This window comes from Coturnix japonica, chromosome 2, assembly GCF_001577835.2.
Source record: "Coturnix japonica isolate 7356 chromosome 2, Coturnix japonica 2.1, whole genome shotgun sequence".
NCBI lineage: Eukaryota > Metazoa > Chordata > Aves > Galliformes > Phasianidae > Coturnix > Coturnix japonica.
In genome coordinates, this window is record NC_029517.1 from 2163270 (window position 1) to 2182426 (window position 19157).

General features: G+C 45.3%; 1 protein-coding gene across 1 annotated transcript in view; it reads right to left on the reverse strand.

Annotated features, from left to right (window-relative positions):
• Positions 1-216: 216 nt before the first annotated feature.
• WNT3A (Wnt family member 3A) overlaps positions 217-19157 on the reverse strand; it is a 76200-nt gene continuing 57259 nt past the window's right edge. Inside the window, exons 3-4 of the mRNA XM_015853035.2 lie at positions 5222-5487; positions 217-2328 (exon numbers count right to left, since the gene is read on the reverse strand). Of these exons, the coding sequence (XP_015708521.2) occupies positions 1849-2328; positions 5222-5487 (746 nt within the window). The 3' untranslated portion in view covers positions 217-1848. The remainder of the gene's footprint in view (positions 2329-5221; positions 5488-19157) is intronic.

Below are 19157 nucleotides of genomic sequence, written 5' to 3' on the forward strand. Positions count from 1 at the left end.
TGAACTAGCCAACAGTCATAATTACATTGCTTTGCTGTCCATGAAAAGACTCCTGTGATTCACTGGGAGATGAATCACAACCCGTTTTATCCCCTGGATTGATGGAAAAAAATGTCAATCCTTGGTCTTTTTCCAAAGATAGGAACTCAAGGTATGAGTAAGACAAAGAGGACATTGGGTAAGCACATTAGAAGTTAAACAGACTACAACTCCATGTTTGATTCAGTACTCGTTTATGCTAGTAATGAACAGGAGTAACTCTGATGTTGTAAACACCAAGGCAACAGGCTGGGAATTTGGCCCAGTACCCACATGACTGAAGGAAACCTTGATGCTTACATCAGAAGTGAGAGCTCTTTCTGTATCTGGCAATATGAAATCAAAAGTAGAGTAACACGTATAGAAGGGGAGTTGGAAGCAAATAGCAGAGATGGGGCAACACTGCACAGTAGGGATGTGGCTCTGTGTCCAACCTTTCCCAATCTATGGGCTGATTTGGAGTGTGGATTCCATACATCTTAATCTGCACCACTCTTAGAGATGGGAATGGCTGCAGAACATAGGTGAGGAACCAAATTTGGCTAGAGGCTGAAACTGCTCCAGCTTTGGGGGTGAAGGTTGGGTCACTGTCATGTAAATGCACAGGTGACAAACTGTCATTCAGAGTCAAATTCCTGACACATTTGTGGTCTAAGGGTTTTGCTAAGTGCCCAAGGGGAAGCCTGCATGAAGCGCAGAGAGCGGAAGGACTAAGTGTACTTTCCACTCTTGGTGATGGTGCAGGAGAAATAAACATTTTCCCTTCCCTCCTCTTCTGGAGCGAGCCAGGATGCTGAGGAGCCAGACGTCCTCTTCCCAGCAGCAAAAGTTCATCCCAAGGAGAATTGCCCTGCACCATGTCCCCAATGAAAACTCATTGGCTGAGCCTTGTACTGGGACACAGGTGGAGCAACATGTCCCATTGCGGGACCATCTCCTTCTCAATGCACACACCAAGTCCTCTTCACATATCAGGTACTAAACTCTTCTGTACCATGCACATCACCTGTGCACCAACAAGGCATTTGCAGGAAACCACAGGCAGTTCTCTCTCCCTTTCCTTCGCCTTCTCCCTCCCTCCCTCTCTGTAGGTGCCACTGCATCCTATGTCAAATTTGGCAGAAGCTGCTATGCTAAAAAGTTCATGTGAAGAGCCTGCCCACTCTACAGCTCTATCATATACTTCTAGACTTCTCTGGTTCCAAGGTAAAAGTAAAAGAGAATTTCATTCTTTTTTTTTTTTTTTTTTTTTTTTTTTTTTTTTTTTTTTTTTTTTTTTTTTTTAACATCATTAACTTATCTGCTTTTATTTCTTTTGCTGACGTTGTTGCTCTTATGCACAGAGTCTAGCCATTTGGGTATGTAGATAGATCTCAGAAAGCTTAGTGCTGGCGTCCAACACAGCCTTTCTCTGGCTGAGGGAGAAGGAGATATCTAGGAAGATGCAAGTCTTTCAAAGGACACTTAATCACACAAATCACTTCAGGTGGGCAAGAGCAGAACCAATCCATGCTTTTGCTGATGCTCTTCTTTCCAGCTCTGCGTTGTCAGACAGCTAAAAAGCCGCTGTCTCCTACGGGATGCATCATTGCGGCTTAACTTGTGTGACTGCCGGATGTACCTCAGGATAGCCCAGAAGTCATTAGACCTATTCTATCCAACCAGTTTTTAGCCTTTAATTTTTTTATTATTATTATTATTATTCTTTTAATATCAAAAAAAGTAGACTTCTCTCTTGTCTGCAACATCAGAGGAAGTAGGCTCGAATCTGTTTCTCCTCTTGGAGCCCGTCAAAGGGGCTTGCGCACTTTATTTGCACGTGTGGACATCGTAGACTCGTATGCATTCCTGGCAGCGGACGTAGCAGCACCAGTGGAAGATACAGTGGCACTTCTCTTTCCGTTTCTCAGTCCTCGTGTTGTGCCCGCGGCCGCAGCACAAAAGGTCACAGCCATCAATCCCATGGGAAGTGACGTTACAGATCCTGTCACGAGTCCCGAAGGAACCCGTCTCAGGATTGGGCTCGCAAAAGTTGGGTGAGTTCTCATAGTAAACCAGGTCCTTCTCAGTCGGAGCCTTGAAGAAGTTGTATTTGGGCCGGAGGGTCTCGACCCAACCACGGGATTCCCGGTGTTTCTCCACCACCATTTCTGAAGCGCTGTCATATTTGTCCTTCAGGTAGTCCCCAATGACCCTGAAGTCAGGCTGAGACCACCAGCAGGTCTTCACTTCACAGCTGCCTGAGAGGCCGTGACATTTGCACTTCAGATGCATGAGCTCAATAATAGACTGGAAAAGAGAAGGTGAGAAAAAACAGAGGGAAGACATTAGCCTGCCATCGAAATACATACTGCATTTTCCATTACAGCCAGGATTTAGAACCATAGAATTCTACATATCCTAAAGTTAGGATAACAGAAAGTTACTTTCTGTAGCTACCTCAGATTCTTATCCCAATTTTAAACATCTACTGATTGCTTTCAGTATGGGCTGAAGTGATTTCGTACTCATTAAACTTTTTCCTACCAGCGTTGATATATGAATATTTCAGTGTTACCACCCAAGAATACAATTTGGACATATTCATGCAGAAAAGCAAAGAGAGGAGAAACCTACTAATGTCTTCAGGAGTGAAATATACAGCTATTCCATTTGCAAGCTGAAGAAATGAGAAACATCCTGAACATCCATACTGTAACTCCATTTAATTTGTATGTTTTCATGTTCACTTCACCAAACATGGTTCTAGCCTTATTGGTGGCTGTATTCAGAAACCTGAAAACTAATGTGTTTATTTTCAAGCAAATATGATTTTCTTAACACCATTTAGAAGAAAGAAAGAAATAAATAGAAGCTCAACTTGTGACTTTGAAAAGCTCACATTTCAACATAAAGCACCATCCTAGAATGTACGGGAGGGAGATTATTGATCATAGGATACCCTTGCCACTCATAAAATTAGTCCAGAGGTTTCCAGAGATGCTGCCCTGAGGTATTCTCAGCCTTATGACACTCATTTGATAATCTGCACTTTCAGACTGATCAGCAAATTTCTGGGTACGTGAACAGACGAGTGGCAGCCTGAGTCCAAGAGATTTGCCATGATTCAGCACCTTGATGCTCACCAGGTGCTTTCCTGCGTTATTTACGGAGTATCACATGCCACAAAAGAGGTTGTAATTAGCAATGAGAGGGAACCACAAAATGTTTGGTTCGTGTATTCATGCTGAACTTAATCAAAGCTGCTGGCCTTGTGGTAGGGTTTGAGCTCATATGGGAACTAATATGAAACACTGCCTGTGGGCTCAGGCTTAGCTGAAACCACTTGAGCATGGAGGGCTGGAACAGCTACCCATGGGTTCTGGCATGGAGAGAATGGCAAATACCAGTTTATAAGTCAGAGGATTTCAGATGTTCAGAATTACTGAAAACTGTAAAATAACCAGAGATAACTTGGATAATTTGGGTCAGGGCTTGAGGAAACCACATTACTCCTTGTATTTATTTTGCGGACAAGTTCTGTTTCAGGTGGTATTTCTTTATCTTGATAGATTGTACTCCATGTTTCAGACCTGCTGTCCTATGGTGTGAGGTGGAATCACTCCACAGAGGTTAGGCAGCATCCACCTGAAGAGCTCACACAAAGTCCGAGCAAGAACAGAGGTTTCCTAGCATTGCACAACTGTGCTGCCTTTGCTATGGCTCTGCACAATCATACACCCTCCTAGGCACATGTGAGTCCTTATCCTGAGGGAAAAAGACCACATTAACCTCTTTTGATTGCGGTGATGTATCTTTCTTGCACTGAGGGATGAACTAATTTAATTTTACTACGTGAGAAAGAAAAGCAGTTCTCATAGGAGCAGTGGAACAGTCTACATTAGCAAAAGCTTTGTGATTTAATTTCACAATTTGTTTCCTATAGATTAAGTTCTTTGGGCATTTATGGACTATTCCTGAGATAAAAAGAGAATGTCCTGTGATAGGGACTTTTCCACCTTACAAAAAAGATTCACTGTTTATGAGTCAGCCACTGAGATGAGGGCAAAACTATCCTTTCAGTTCTCTCATATATTTATTTCAGTGGCAGAAGTGAAAACACACTAGCTGGCTTTGGGGCATGGTCCATGTTATATCTGAAGGCACCAGAGCCACTTTCTCTCTCATTTTCCTTTAAATACATCTTGGGAAATAGAACACTGTTGAGAAGAGGGGTGGTGACAAATGCTCTCCCTCTTTAACCCATTCTGTCTACAGGGCAGGATAGGGTGATCAGGGGAAGGTCTCCAAGTCATCAGGCTTCCTTCAAGAGCTCCTGAAGGAAAACACTCCGCAGACACCATCAATTCAGCTTTCTCCACCAGGATGGGCCCTTCTAGACAACATACCCAAAGTGGTACAAATGCTGGGGGCTTCTGAGGCACAAGCTGAGATACTGATAGATTTTATAGGTCTGCAGTATGAAAGAAGGGATCTGCAGTTGTACATTTGGCTACCCAAATCAGCTTTAGGCAGCTGAGTTCTTTTATAGCTAGGTCTGGATGTATGTGTTCTGCATGACTGCTGCACTCAGATTAGGATTCAGCTGCCAAAACACAAGGACATGACATCACTTCCAAGCTCCATGAGTGTCCAAGGCATCAGATCAGAGATGGAAGAGGACCTGCAGAAGGTCCACAGTCTTTCCCATTGGAAGTCCAAGGACAGACTGGATGCTTCAGAATATCTTTCTCGAGTTAAACTAAATTGCCTTTGTTTAACTAGCTGAATCCTCCCCATAAATGTTGGTCCATCTCTCTTAACTTCAGAAGTCTACAATACAGACATCTCTGGCCACACAGCTCTTCCTCCTACACCCAGGTACAAATAGGACATCATCCAACTGAGCTATTTCAAAATCCAAAACTTCATGCTTCATATTCCACCTTAGTGCCATCTGTTTTGATCCACTTACTATAGAGGGATATGGACAATTAACTCCAAGTTAGACATTTACATCTGAGTGGGTAAATATACTTTAAGACCAGACATAGGGATCCATTGGTCACCTCCCAGCAAAGAACCATTCTGGGACATGTATCACCACTTCATGACATAAATCAGCCCCGATTTTGGTTTGATTACTCCTGTTAGTAAGAAATCAGTATAAGAGATCAAGAAAGGTAAAACCAAATGTCCTTACGGTCCTTCCAGCTTCGTTGTTGTGCCTGTTCATGGCTGACCGAGCATCCGGTCTGTTCTCTCGGGCATCAGCGAATTCCCTAGACACCATGCTCCCAAACTCCACGTCCTCGCTGCAGCCTCCCCATTTCCAGCCTTCCCCTGGAGAGCCCTTGTGACGAGTGTCGCAGCCGCAGATGGTGGCTGAGCCCTCGGCGCAGGACCTGGTCACTGCAAAAGCCACTCCGGCAGAGGCAATGGCATGGACGAAGGCGGATTCCCTGGTAGCTGTGAAAGAAAGAAACCAATGAACATTGGCCAGCAAAAAAAAGACCGTGTGTGGCTGTGTTCAACACTGTGAACATCTTCTCTTGAGGACATGGCCCCATCCAACCTGGCTTTGAGCACCTCCAGGGATGGGGCATTCACAGTTTCTGTAGGTAACCAGGCTGGATGCAAGCTCTCTGAGGTCAGAAAACACAATTTAACTAAGTTCTTAGAACAGGGCTATGGCAAAACAAAAAGCAATCCAAAGCTGAATATCTCAGGGCATATAAATTATATTATATACTAATTTGCAGGCAGTGCATCACTTAGCCATGCACAGAGCCTCAGTGTTGGCTTCTGATGAGTAGAATTTGGACTATAAAAATGCAAGTCTACAGTTAACATCAGCCTTTGCCTTTCATGGTGAGACCAACACTCACTGCTCCTTCACTGGGAGAGCTGCTGATGGCTGGAAGGTGGGTAAATATCAGGATGGACAGATGCTTCCTTATCCTACCCGTGTAAACTAAGCATTATCCCCACCCTCCATTCTAAAGCCACCTTGGAGAGAGTGCTCAACACATGTCATCATACAGGTATCTAAAGCTTTGCTCACTTTGCCTGACTAAATTCCGTGCCAAGGGGACTGGAATGGGCTCTCCTTTTCTGCTCATTGCCTCATATGTTGGATGGGAACAGCCAAAAGTTTCCATGACCTCTGAAAAAACCCTCCTTCACAGCCTTTCCTCATAGATAGAGATGGGAGGAGAAGGGCAGCTCAGTGTTAGCCTGGCTTTCCTGGTTTCCAGTGCTGAGAAGAAAACCTTTTAAACTGTTTTGAAAATAGGAATGTACCATGGGATCAGCTTTATTTTCAGTTTTCATTTCATTCTGTTTCTTCACTGACTGGAGATGACTGTGGAGTTCAACACTACACCTCAGAAAACACCTCTGCAATGAGTTTTGGCTTCAGGAAAATGACATTTTATCATTAAAAAGGCTGTTCTCAATCCCCTGAGGCAGTTCTAAGAAGACAGTGGTTGTGATAACCTGCCTCCCTTAACCTTGTACATCTTACCACATGAGCTCACCGCTTGCCTATAGACCAGTTGACCAAGAAAGCATTTTGTCTCTGACACCTTTTGAATGGTTGAATGATTAGAATAGGACAATGCTGAAATATGACTGCTCCCATGAATGCAGGATGTCAGGTTCCAATTGATGCAGCTTCACCAACTTCCATCAAGCTTTGCTTCATCTGATGATATCCCCCCACAAATCCTCCCTCATATTCTCTGCACCACATTTTGATGACCTGAGCTTTCCCTGCCTGGGCATTTTTGGCATATTCTTTAATTTCTAGATGCTTCCAGGCTTTACTAACACAAGGAGAGTTTAATATGCCAAGCCAAAATACCAGTGTGTTCTCAGGGTGAAATCAAACCTGGACCGAAGGCTTAAGCAAGAACTTGTGCAGTGCTGCTTTGCTTTGGGAAGGCTACCAAACACAGCAATAAGCAAATCAAATAATGTGCATGAACTTACAAGCAGAAGGTATGAGCAATGTCCTGGAACACAACGTTAGTGCGCATCATGAGGTTAGTAAGTCCCTGGGAGCCAGAACCAAGAAAGGAAAATGCAGGAACACTCAGTTCCACAATGTGATTTTTAAAAACCCCTATTCAGCATCTCTCCACCCTGAAGGATCCCAGCTTCCCAAAGCTGGTGACCGTGCAGCTCTTTCGTTGTGCAAAAGCTTGGCTTCAGTGCATGACCAGGTGAGTCCAGTTCTAACAGGTCTGAGGACTCAGCACTTTGCTCTTGCCTAAGCTCAAATGGCATCCAGAATCCTGGCAGAGGGGCTGCAAAACTGCATTTTCCAAGGCTTGGGCACAACTGAATGGGTGCACAGCAGCACAGCTTTGGCTCTGCCTAAATCCCAGTCCATTACATCAGCTGCGCACTGCTGCTGTCCCCTACTGAAAGCCTTCAGCTCCGGGAGGGTATTGATAGGATTTACCTTAAGAAGCTCGGATCATACTTGGCTCTTCCCAGAAAAAAAAAAAAAAGCCCACTGCCTTTTACAGCTTGTATATGCGGTAATCACTCCCCTGCTTTTGAAATGCAGCCACCCCTGGGGTGGAGTGCAGCCACCACTTAACAGCACACAACAGGAAGCAAATAGCATTGTATCTGATGGTAACTACCTGGGGAATGCAGGCAGAACAGAGCAAAGCTGAAATCTGGCCCCGGGCACTGAGGTTAGGAGTTTGTCTCTTGAGAAAGTTGCAGCCAATCTCTTTAATGACTGCATGAAATTAGGGCACTGGGTTTACTTCTCCTGCCCCTAACTTCAGGCAGCAAGTTCAATATTGACGCAGATGGAGGAGAGCCATCGCCTGAATCACGTCCTGCCACCTCCCCAGTTATGGGGCTGAACTCCCATTACCGAGCAGACCTGACCCTATGGAGCAACGGAGAGCTCCCCAGGTTGTAGCTGGAGGCGGTGTGGCTGCAGGAATGGAGAAGGAGTGTATAGAGATACAGATAAGCAGAAGGAAAGCATGCACTTGTAATGGAAATGAGGGGTTATTAAGATGCCATATAAAAATGCAAGAGACTTAGCAAAGATAACAGAAAAGTGCAGTATGTTGGTCAGGTCACCTCATTCCTCTCTGGGTGGTTCTGGTAGCAGGAGACAAGCATCTCGTTAGGACTTGAAGAGAGCCTCTGGAAAGTCATCTGGCAAAGGGAGGTTGCTATGGGCTCGTACCTCATGGGGATGATGGCTTAAGAGCATCTTAAACACTTTGTTTTCAGTGCAGCACAAGGTCACCATAGCTCTGGCTTGTTTAATTCCTGCTTGCTCCTGCTCTCAAGTTTCCCTGGAGGGTCTGGAGACTGGGGAGGGGGTAATAAGGTACCCTGGTACTGTGTTCAGTTCTGGGCCCTTCCCTACAAGAAAGACACTGAGGCTCTGGAATGTGCCCAGAGAAGGGTAACAGAGCTATGAAGGGTCTGAAGCACAAGTCTTGATGGGGAGCAATTGAGGGAGCTGGGATGGTTCAGCCTGGAGAAGAGAGAGGTTCGGGGGGATCTCATTATTCTCTACAATTGCCTGAAAGGAGCAAGACTTTGACTTCTTGATACTATGAGAGGGAATGGCCTCAAGTTGCACCAGGGGAGGTTCAGGTTGGATATGAGGAAGAACTTTGTCTCTGAAAGAGTGGTGATGGAGCAGCACAGGCTGCCCAGGGAGGTGGTGGGATCACTGTCCCTGAAGGTGTTTAAGGACTGTGGAGATGAGGCACTGATGGATGTGGTCATTGGGAGTGGTGGGATGGGTTGGGGTTGGACTTGGGGATCTTAGTGGTCTTTTCCAGCCTGTCTGGTTCTGTGATTCTATGATTCTGTAGCTACTCATGCAATGAGAGTTTTCCAACTCACTGTCACTTCTGAAAATTGTTTTCTAAGGAGCCCATTCTGTGAGGCTGGGAGTCTGAATGGTCCATGGTCCTCTGTGCTCAGCATGAGCATTATCTCAGGATGCAGAAAGACATGGTTGGGCACTATTTGTATAGGAATTCAAAGGTCTGAGGATGACGTGACCTAAGATTTGATTTCCTGCTTTTGCACAGCTTTCTTATGTGACTTGGGCAGCCTGTGCTTTGCTTCCTTATCCACACACCTGAAAACAGTCCTGCCTATCTCCCCAGCAGCCTGCAATGCTCAGTTTAGTGATGTCTTCAGAACCGTAGGCAAAAAGCGTTGGAGCTGTACAAAGGACCCGTCAAGATGTGGGATGAGAAAGGCAAATGAATAACCACATAAATATTTTGACTGTCTAACATACAAAACCTGCTCTCATAGGTTCTGCTGCCCAGACAGTGACTTATTATTCCTCAGTCTTTCTCTTGGTGACTCAAAGATGAACCCCAGGTCAGACAGATATTCCAGATGCGAAGGAAGAAAGACTATGGTGAAGCAGAAGGACGGATATAATGGTCCATTTTTGTCTGGAAAACCCACAGTCCACTACTTTTGTACTATAGCACTGAGCCCTGTTCTTTCTGTTGTTGACACCCTACATCTTTCCAGCTCTCTGTTCAGCTTCATAAAGGTAGCAGCAGGCTCCTGTTGAGAGGGTCATATAACCCACCTTCAGATATGTTAGGAACTGAAACTGCAAATTCTGTGCCCTAGACCACAGCTGGAAGAGCTGGGATGTTTCTTAAAGAGGGAGGAACTGCTATTTATATTGGACTTCTTAAAAGAAGGCAGCAAGATCTGTGCAGTCTTAGGAAAGAGAGGAGGGTCTCTTGCTTGAGGTGGCTCTGGGCTGTATACCCAGAAGGAAAAGAGCCCTCAGCAGCTTGGAGAACAGAGAGATGAGCGTTAGGGACTCAGCATCCCACTTTTCTGGGTGTTCCTACTGAAGGTATGGAAGTTCCTTAGTATATGAGACCCTAATGTCCCAGCTGCTCAACAGGACTTCAGGGAGGAGCACGCTGCTTTCTCTCTGCTTTGTTTTTCAAAGCTAACACAGAAGAGAGAGCTATCTGTTGTGTCAGCGATTTTAGACGCCCAGGCAACCTGTTTCAGAAAACTCATCTCTGAGGGGTTGAAAGTGTAAAGGCTTTCCAACATTTGTCTGGTAGGGCATGCACCCAGGGAGTGTGAGAAAGGGTTTAAATTCCCTCCCTGTCCTGAGGGAATACAAACCCACAGCTCTCATGCTAGGATTTGCACAAGAGTTGACACTACATTGACTCTGGATTAAAAAAATAATCTAAATAAAACCTTAAACCAAAGAAACTGGAAATAAAACTGGATGCAGCCTGGCGATTCTGGCATTTGGAGTCAGCACAGCCTCACCTCTTATACTGAGAGCCTTTCTTAATGGCTCAGTCTCCTCCTAGTTACTATGGATGGGGGTTCTTCTTGAAGGTAAGATATGGCTGCTACAGGGGTGGAAGGAATTGTCCAAAGATGGTGGGGAATTTGTGATATGAGCTTTGAGGGATTAGGGAGCCCAGCCTTTGACTCAAGTCCCCACAACTCACTCAGCCTCTGTGCTAAACCTACCAACCAACAGATCCCTCAGAGCCAAGGACCAAGGATTCAGTACATGGAGATGAAGTCTTCCCCCTTGTGATGCTCCTTGCGCAAGATCAATCCCTTTAGCAAAAGATGATGAGGAAAGAAGTGAAGGGTCACACCTCTGATCACAGGATGCATTTTTTTCCCCAGGGAAAAGAGGAGAAAAGGTGAAATACAAAGTGTCTAAAGGCAGTTTTTTTATGATCACAAAGAAGAAAATGGTGTGTCAATCAGAACTATTAAATATTGGCATCCATGTGAAAATGGAGAACAGGGATCCCCTTGGCACATGTTGTCTGAAAGATCCATCCATGCTGCAGAGACAGTGTCCAAGTGCTGGAGGGGAACAAGAGTTGTTCCCATAGTAAAAGTGGAGGAGGATCACAGAGGTGTTACAGGGAAAATACTGGGAATGCTGGAAACAAAATATTGGCTTTTATAGCCTCAGAGGTATTGCTCCTGATTGTAGCAATAGGAGATTTCAGCTCAGATAAACCAGCTAAAAGGGGATTATAGAAGTTGACTGGCTCAGCTTCAGGCTTCCTTTAGCTCTGCTCTGTAGTGGTCCCAGTGTTCATATTCCCCCAACCCAGCCTTGCCAGTCTCAACACATTGACCTCCTGCATCAGCATCTCCAGGCCTGCTGCTGGACTCCTCAATTACACCCTCAGCACAGTGAGATGGGATCCTTTTACCAAGGCTGTGAGTTGTTTTTAAGGATTCCCCTTCCATCATTAGGGAAGGTGAAGAGGAACAAGTGGTGGCCTTGGATGTGTCCATCACAAGAAAGAAAGGGGCAAGCCATGTTTCTTGGTGGTAGGGCAAATCATTCCAAAGAGCACATCCCCAGATTCAGCAGTGTGTGCTGTATTCATGCTCCCTATCATTATGCTGACTGTAAAGCACTTCCCAAAGTCAAAGCAGTAGGAAGAGATCTTGAGCTTGCTTAAAGCTTCCATTTCTGAACTTGGTCCTCCTCCAAGTCTAAATGCCAACTAGCCAAGTGCCAGGCTCTGAGTTTCCATTTAATCACAACAGTGTCGGTCAGGCAGGAAGCTTCCAAAGTCCATGTTATTCTTAGATATCTCTGAAGGCTTTAGAAAGGCTACAGAAAGGTTGGATCCCAATGACTGCATCACCCAGTGGGCTACAAATACTGACCAAAGACTCTCTCTGGACAAGAGCAACCACATAACCTGCTTCAGTTTCTCTATTTGCAGAAATACACAAAATTCATGTATCATGGAACATAAAGAAACACTCACAGATGCATTCAAATTGTATACTCTATTGACTCACACCACTGATCAGATTTGGTGCACTATCTATAGAGGACAATCAGAAAGTTCAGCTTACACCCCACAGCTGGAGCTTTAAGTATTCCATCAGCCTACCATGTTACAGAGGAGAAGGGCAAAAGGAAGAATTTTTCTCTTTGCCCTATACTGCATCTTGTCTCATTATACAGGAGTGATGCTCATGCTTGGGTCACTCTTGCATAGAGCCTTCCAGGGCGCATGGATTAGTGGGGAAATATTGGTGGTAGTTGGATGGTTGGACTGGATGATCCTGGAGGTCTTTTCCAACCTTGGTGATTCTATGATTCTATGATCCCAGGAGAACATTGGTACCTCAACCTGCATGTGTGCTGAGTTGTGCAGACCACAGCTACCCTCTGATCAGCACCTCATCTAGACTTATAGCTACTGCAGGTCTTGACAGTACCTCCAGGACTTTCCAGAGCAGTATTTTACAGGGAAGAAACCTCCACCACTACTCCATCAATCGTTTCCAGAAGAGCAGGATTACATGGGATCCCTTGGACAAGAGTAGAATCTATTATGGCACAGCACTTCTGGATACAGAAGGATCATCAGCTCCTTTCCCCTGCCAGCCCTTCGCAATGTGACAGTCTCAGCATAGGTTTACAGACTGATCTGAATGGTTTGGAGCCACGTGCTACCGAAACCCAAATACATGCTGCCTTTTTGTGATGTGTTTGTCTTGGGTCCCTTGGTCTTTAGGAGCATTTCCTAAGCAGGCTTCTCTCTGTGCTTAGGGGAGACTACTTTGCAAAAATCCCAGTGTTTGTTGGCTGCAGGTAAACAACAATATTAGGTCTAACCCTCAAAAGGGATGGAATACATGCAGCTCTCCCACCTCAGGCTTCAGAGAATCCATGAGTGCAGAATGCCCACAGATCCCACAGAGCTCCCTTACAGCTTCATGCCGGGCTCTGCATGATGCCACAGCCTCTGCCCTTCACCACAAGAAACCATGCCAACTCCATGCCCAGCTGATTCTGCACTGTTTCTCATCAAAATCCAGCTCCAGGGTTTGTTTGACTATTTTATCCTCGTAAAAATCAGGCCCCAAAATGCAAAGACTCATGCAAATGCGAAGCATAATAACAAGAAGCTAACCACACTTTTGCATATCTTAAAGGAAAGGTTAGGTTTGGGTCCCATCTGTGTTTTGAACGAAGTTCTGCTTGAGTTCTTGTTTCCTCTGCACCAGCGTGCTAGTGTCAACACATCCCTGCAAAGATGAAAGGCCCTAAAAAGACATTTGATCAGATTAGCCGTGATTCAGATCATTGGAGGGAAATTATTAAATGGGCAATTCCTGCCAGGGAACACGAACGATAAGAGAAAATGTTGGATAGAATGAGGTTGGATGAATTCGGTTTGTAAAATCCTGAAGGCCAAGTTCCTCTCAAACATGTGAACAGTGGTTTTATTTATTCTCTCTCTTTTTTTTTTTCTTTCCTTGTTGGTTGCTTATGGTTTTCATTGCACTGAGCACACTGAAGCTGCAACCTTCAGCGCCTGTGCTCCCAAACAGGTAGAGCCAGCTCACAGAGCGGGGCCAATGGGCGCTGCTGGCTGAGCAGAGCAGGGTGGGTCGGGGGCTGGAATGCTCCTGCTAATTAGCTGCTGTCAAAATAACCCCAGGTGACTGCAGGTAAGCAGACCCCCAAGATAAGCAAATCAGCAGGATGGTCTGGTATCAGTAACCCGCTGTCTGCTGCTCACAAAGCAAACATCCCCCTATCTCCTTCTCTATTGCCCAATCTCTCTGTCGATCTAATCATTGTCATGTATGTCTCTCTACCTACCCTGCCCAATGCAAGCAAGTTTTATCTGTCTTTCTGTTGGCTTGGTCATGTGTGAAACGCTCAGCAGTGGTTCCCCCCACCTCCCGTAAATGTCTTCTGAATATTTCATCTCTGTCTCAAGGCCTGAAACTCACGGTCCCTCAAACTGCCCCAAATTACCCTTGTCTCCCCACCCGCCTGATGTCCCTGGAAGGCTTGAGACAAAAGGAAGCTGTGTGCCAATTGGGGGTTATTAGCAGAGATACACCATGCTCATTGTGGCAGGACTGAGTCCTTAATGAAAGGGGAAGGCGGAGAGGGAGCAGGGAAGGACAAGGCTGAAATTCTCCGCGGCGCCTTCCAGGTTAAAGGGATCACCGGGGTCTCTCCTGGCCTGGAAAGAAGGCAAGAAGAAAAGACAAGTCCCAAAGAGTGCTATGCAAAACAGCCCCACTGGTCAATAGGATATGGGCAAGAAAAGAAAAATAATTGTATTCTGTTATCAGAAGCAACATGGTCCAACAAAAGGATTGCCTTCGCCCACCTGAGAATGGAATGCGAGGCTCCATTTTGCTGCTCTGATCGTATTTGACAGCCCCCCTCGAGACTGCCTGGTTGGTATGGCAAATCGTCCTTATTACCTGCTGGGGTGAATGAATCCCCCTTTGTGCTGGCACTGTCACGCCGCATTAGGTCGACAATAGCCCCAGATATTTTATATGAAATTTGCCCTCACTTGTGATTAGCCAGCACCAACTAAGTCATAGCAACCTAGAACTATGCATTGGCCGGGCCCCGTTGTCGGCCGAAAGGGAAATCCCTATTCAAATGGTTTAATAAAACAATCTAAAGGGCGTGTGAATCGTGAAAAGCATTTTCACTTTTCTCTTTAGCTTAATCTCATGGTCGCTGGGATATTGTGCTCCGAGCAGACCCCAGCAGGGTGTGGGCTAAGGTCCCCCATCAACTTCTTTTACAGCCTCCTTTTCTGCGAGTTAATGATATACCGGTGTGATTGCCTCCCGCAGCAAGAAGAAACACGCATTTGATGAAAAGGATGGACCTCCTAACACATCCTAAATGGCAACAATTTCTCATCCAAAGGTCACAGGTCATAACCTGGATTTTGAATCACCACCCAGATCTTTTTCAAAGCCTGGCTAAAGCTGGGGGATTCTGCCGGGCCGTTTTGCACACAGACAGACACACACACATAGGCACTGAGCTATCTCTAATGAGGTTCCTGCTTGAGGCTTGAGTTTGGTGTTAGAAACAATGGGGTTTTCCCATTATTATTATTACTGCCTACAGTTTGCTGACTTTCATATCCTCTCAACCCTGCGTTGAGAGGAAAAGTGCAAGCAAGTGACGAGCAATGCAAGATGCCTCCTACACAGCCCAGGGCTGCATCCAGAGCCTGAGCAGCACCCAGGATGCAAGGGGAGGGAAAGGAGAAGTGTACAGTTCCCCTTTGTGGTTTTTGCTCCCATTTCTCACCCTGGTTGGGGAGCAGAGGCAGGCAGTGGTAGTAGGCACAGGGTCTCCACAAGGCTGAGGATGAGTCGAGTGCTTCTGTGTAAGCATTTACCTAAACAGGGGAACACGGTGCACTGGTGCATCTGCAAAACCTAACTGGAAATCCCCAGGGAAACAAGTTCTTTCACAAACCTGCAGCCAGGCTTCCAAGGCCAGAGCTTTCAGATGCACAGGAACTCTTTCACCCCACCATCCCAACACAAAATGTTGGCTGGAAGGGGTTCTTCCATTGCTCAATATCCTCCCTTGCTAGAAGAGAGGGGCTGCAGGCTCATGCACAATGAAAGCAGCCCATGCTCGCACCAAGTTCCCTTTTGGCTTTGGAAACCCACATTAGCCTCTCCCAAAAGATGTTCACACTAGCTGTGGTATGTTTCCACTGCAGCTTTCCACCTAATTGAAAGCTATCTGGGGCAAGGAGTGATTTTCTTATTATGTGCTTGTACAGTATTTAGCACAATGGAGCCATGATCTCTGCTTGGGGCCTTGGAGTCTACTGTAATACAAATAATTAACCACAATAGAGCTGGGCAAATATCTTAATAAAACCATGGAATCAATTTGAGGCAATTAAGCAATTTTTTTTCAGCTTGCAGAAGCTTTTGCTTTGCAGGCTTCAGTTGGAAAAGGAAGGTGGTTTGGGTGCTGGAAGAACTGCAGGGGAACTGCTCACTCCCCAGCAACCTTTGACAAGTCTTTCTTTCCTGCCCCTTTTCCTTTTTCTATTATTTCCCCTTTCCCCCTTCCCTCCCTTTCTCCCTCTTCCTTCCTCCCTCCCCCCCTTCCACTCTCCCTCTCTTTGTATTTCCCTCCTTTCCTTTCCTTTCCTTTCCTTTCCTTTCCTTTCCTTTCCTTTCCTTTCCTTTCCTTTCCTTTCCTTTCCTTTCCTTTTTCTCCTTCCCTTCCCCTTCCCCTTCCCCTTTCCCTTTCCCTTTCCCTTTTTCCCTTTCCCTTTCTCTTTCCCTTCCCTTCTTTCTTTTTCTATGGCTTTCAGTTTCACAGAGCTGGGGAGGCAGAGATGTTTTATACAACTACCAGTGCACACAGTGTAATTTATCAATAGCTTGGGAAAGGAAGAAACATGATTTGAAGTCTGGATCTGTGGTTCCTGGGGAATTAAGGGCTCACTCTCACAGCTTGACTTCAGAGCAGCTCACCTGTCCCAACTCTGCCTCAGCTGCCCACCTGTTCCTGCTTTCTAATCCCTGTTACTTCAGCTAGCAGCTGAAGCAATGAGCTTGAACATCTATTTAGACAGAGAGGAGTAAGAAAATTGCAAAGCTTGGGACACAGACTGTATGATTTACAAACAATTATGAGTCAGAAGATAAGCTCTGGATGACAGATATTCTGATTACACTTGAAGCTGTTGTACAATTTGCAAGCGGAAAAGTGAGCTAAATATATTGAACATCTGTCTAAAGATGTATTCAGTTCTGTACCTGTCTATCACAGAGTGCATGTAAGGGCATTACAGCTCAGAGTATCTTCTAAGGATGTGCAAATGAATAGCTCCATAAGCTCATCAAAGCTGTAACCTCAGGAATGGAAATACTACCCTCTTCTGAAGGAAATAGCTCTGTAACTCCATAAAGACATCTGCTGGCCATGTATAAATCTAATGGCCATACATCCCTGTGCAAAGGCAGTTTTGCTAAGAGAAGTCTGTGAAATGGTGATCATTCTGGTCTCAGTCCTGGTCATGGAGAAATGGGTCCTTTTACTTAAAAAACTGATGAGGAGAGTCTGCACCACAGTGCTTTTAAACTACAGATCTCCCATTGTTGCATGTATGTCCATAATGGTTCATTTTAGCTGCTGTGAAGAGTTAGCCTATCACTCTGCAGAACAGAAAATGTGTCATCAGTTTGGGCCAGGAAGCTGAGCAAGAACATGCAAAGTGAATACATGGCTAGGAGATCATCTGTCAGTCTGTCATATTTAATGTACAGCTGAAAGCTTTAGCTCTTGATAAATATTAAGACCTCTGAAATTAGATAAATGGAAGATCTCCTTCAGCTTTACTTTCAATGCTGGACTATTTAACTAGGGTGTCAAGTGTTAGAGTTTACATAGCAATACCAACAATACAAAACCTGTAGCTTGGATCTACTTGTGATTTTAAATAGTGGAGATCTCATATAAACTGTCTAGGTTGGCCCCACCAAATATGTGCCTGTACCTACACTGATGGGATGGATGCCATGCAGTTCTCATTCTGTGGTGTGGACAGATATCCTGATGATCCATGAGGTTCCTTCCAACCCAAGCCAGTCTGTGATTCTATGATTCTATGATAATGGCTTAGGTTGGAAGGGGCCTTAAAGACCAACCTGCTGTGAAACATGCTCTTAATGCAGGGATGAGCCCCATGAGCAATATGTCTTCAAATGGAACATCCGACCTGATGCCCACCAAGAAACTTTCAGACATGATAGTTTTCTGTTCCTCACTGAGTCACACAGGTTTTTGAATTGGTTTAAAATTAGGAACAGCTGTTGGTACTGTAAAGCTTTGGTCTCCTGCTACTTGATCCCTCCCATAATCAGAACAGCAGCATGAGATAGCGACCTGACCTCAAAAAAACCCAACTTGCTGCGAAAGCAAACGATACCTAACACCTCCAGACAACTCTCTCTCAACCAGTCATCATTTGTATTCATAAAACAAGCCAATTTCATTAATCTTATGCTTAAATTATTTTAAGGTTCCTTAACTCACACAACACCCACCCACCTAATTAGAGAGATGCATTTTTTTCTCACCCAGCCCCGTGTCATACACTCGTCAGCCCTTGTGGTGAGTGGAGCTGGAAGCGTGCAGACTATGGAGATGCTCTCTGCTATGGAGATGATCTCTTCCAGCTGATCTGCACATGGGCTTGATCCTCCCAGGCAAGGAAAACAATGGACACCCAAACTACATAACTGCCAGGTGGTGTTGAAAGCATCTTTGAGAACAGGGGGTGTGAGCAAGTGGGAAGAAGAGCAGGTGCTGTGGGTTTCATTTTGCAGAAGAAACGTAGGATTCCAGCTTTCACCTCTGTCTATGGGTTCATTTGCATTAATCCATCATAAGCCAAATGAAAACCTTTGCTTTGATGAAGCAGTCTCATCCTCAGGCTACATCACTACTAATTTTGATTCTTCTCTTTTGTGTCGTGTGTCTGTTACAGAGCTTTGCCAACCTGCCCAGAGAGGTGGTGGGTACCCCATCCCCAAAGACACTCAAAGTCAGGCTGGACAGGGCTCAGAGCACCTGATGGAGCTGCGGTGCCCCTGTTCATTGCGGGGGAGTGGGACCAGATGGCCTTAAAGGGTTCCTTCCAACTCAAATGGCTCTATGATATCACAAAAACTTGCAACTTCCAGCTTAAACCTCTTATTCTTTTTGCTTCAAATACACTAAATGCCTATTTGCTCTTATATCAACCCTGCCTTCATGTCTGACAACTGATCGTGATGTTATTCCTGATTTTGCATCCTAAATGTAGTTCTGCTGCAGGGTGCAAAAGAGTATCCTTACCCCATAGCTGGAGGGTGGGCACCCCAGAGCTGGTGAGAACAACACAGGACCCCTGACCCAACACATCAACTGGGATGGGAAGTAAGGATGATGACCTGATCTGCATCCAGTGTCTTAAGTGACTTTAGTGGGAGTGGAAGGCATTTACCAGGCTGCTGGAGGAACCCAGTACCTTGAGGGTTTACTAACAGCGCACATCGCTTTCATCCCTGCCTATCTTACAGCAGCAAATCAAAGTCATGCATCTGTGGCCTCTTGGGATGGGAGCTGCGAAAGATTTCTCTCTTGCTATTAAATGTAATCTCCCTTGTTGGCAACACTGACACTGCCCTGTGTAATAAGTGGAGGCGGATGGTATGTGAAGCGTGAAAAAAAAATATGAGAGAACAACCAAGAACCCTTAGGAAATGTCTTTGAAAATCAGTTACTGAAT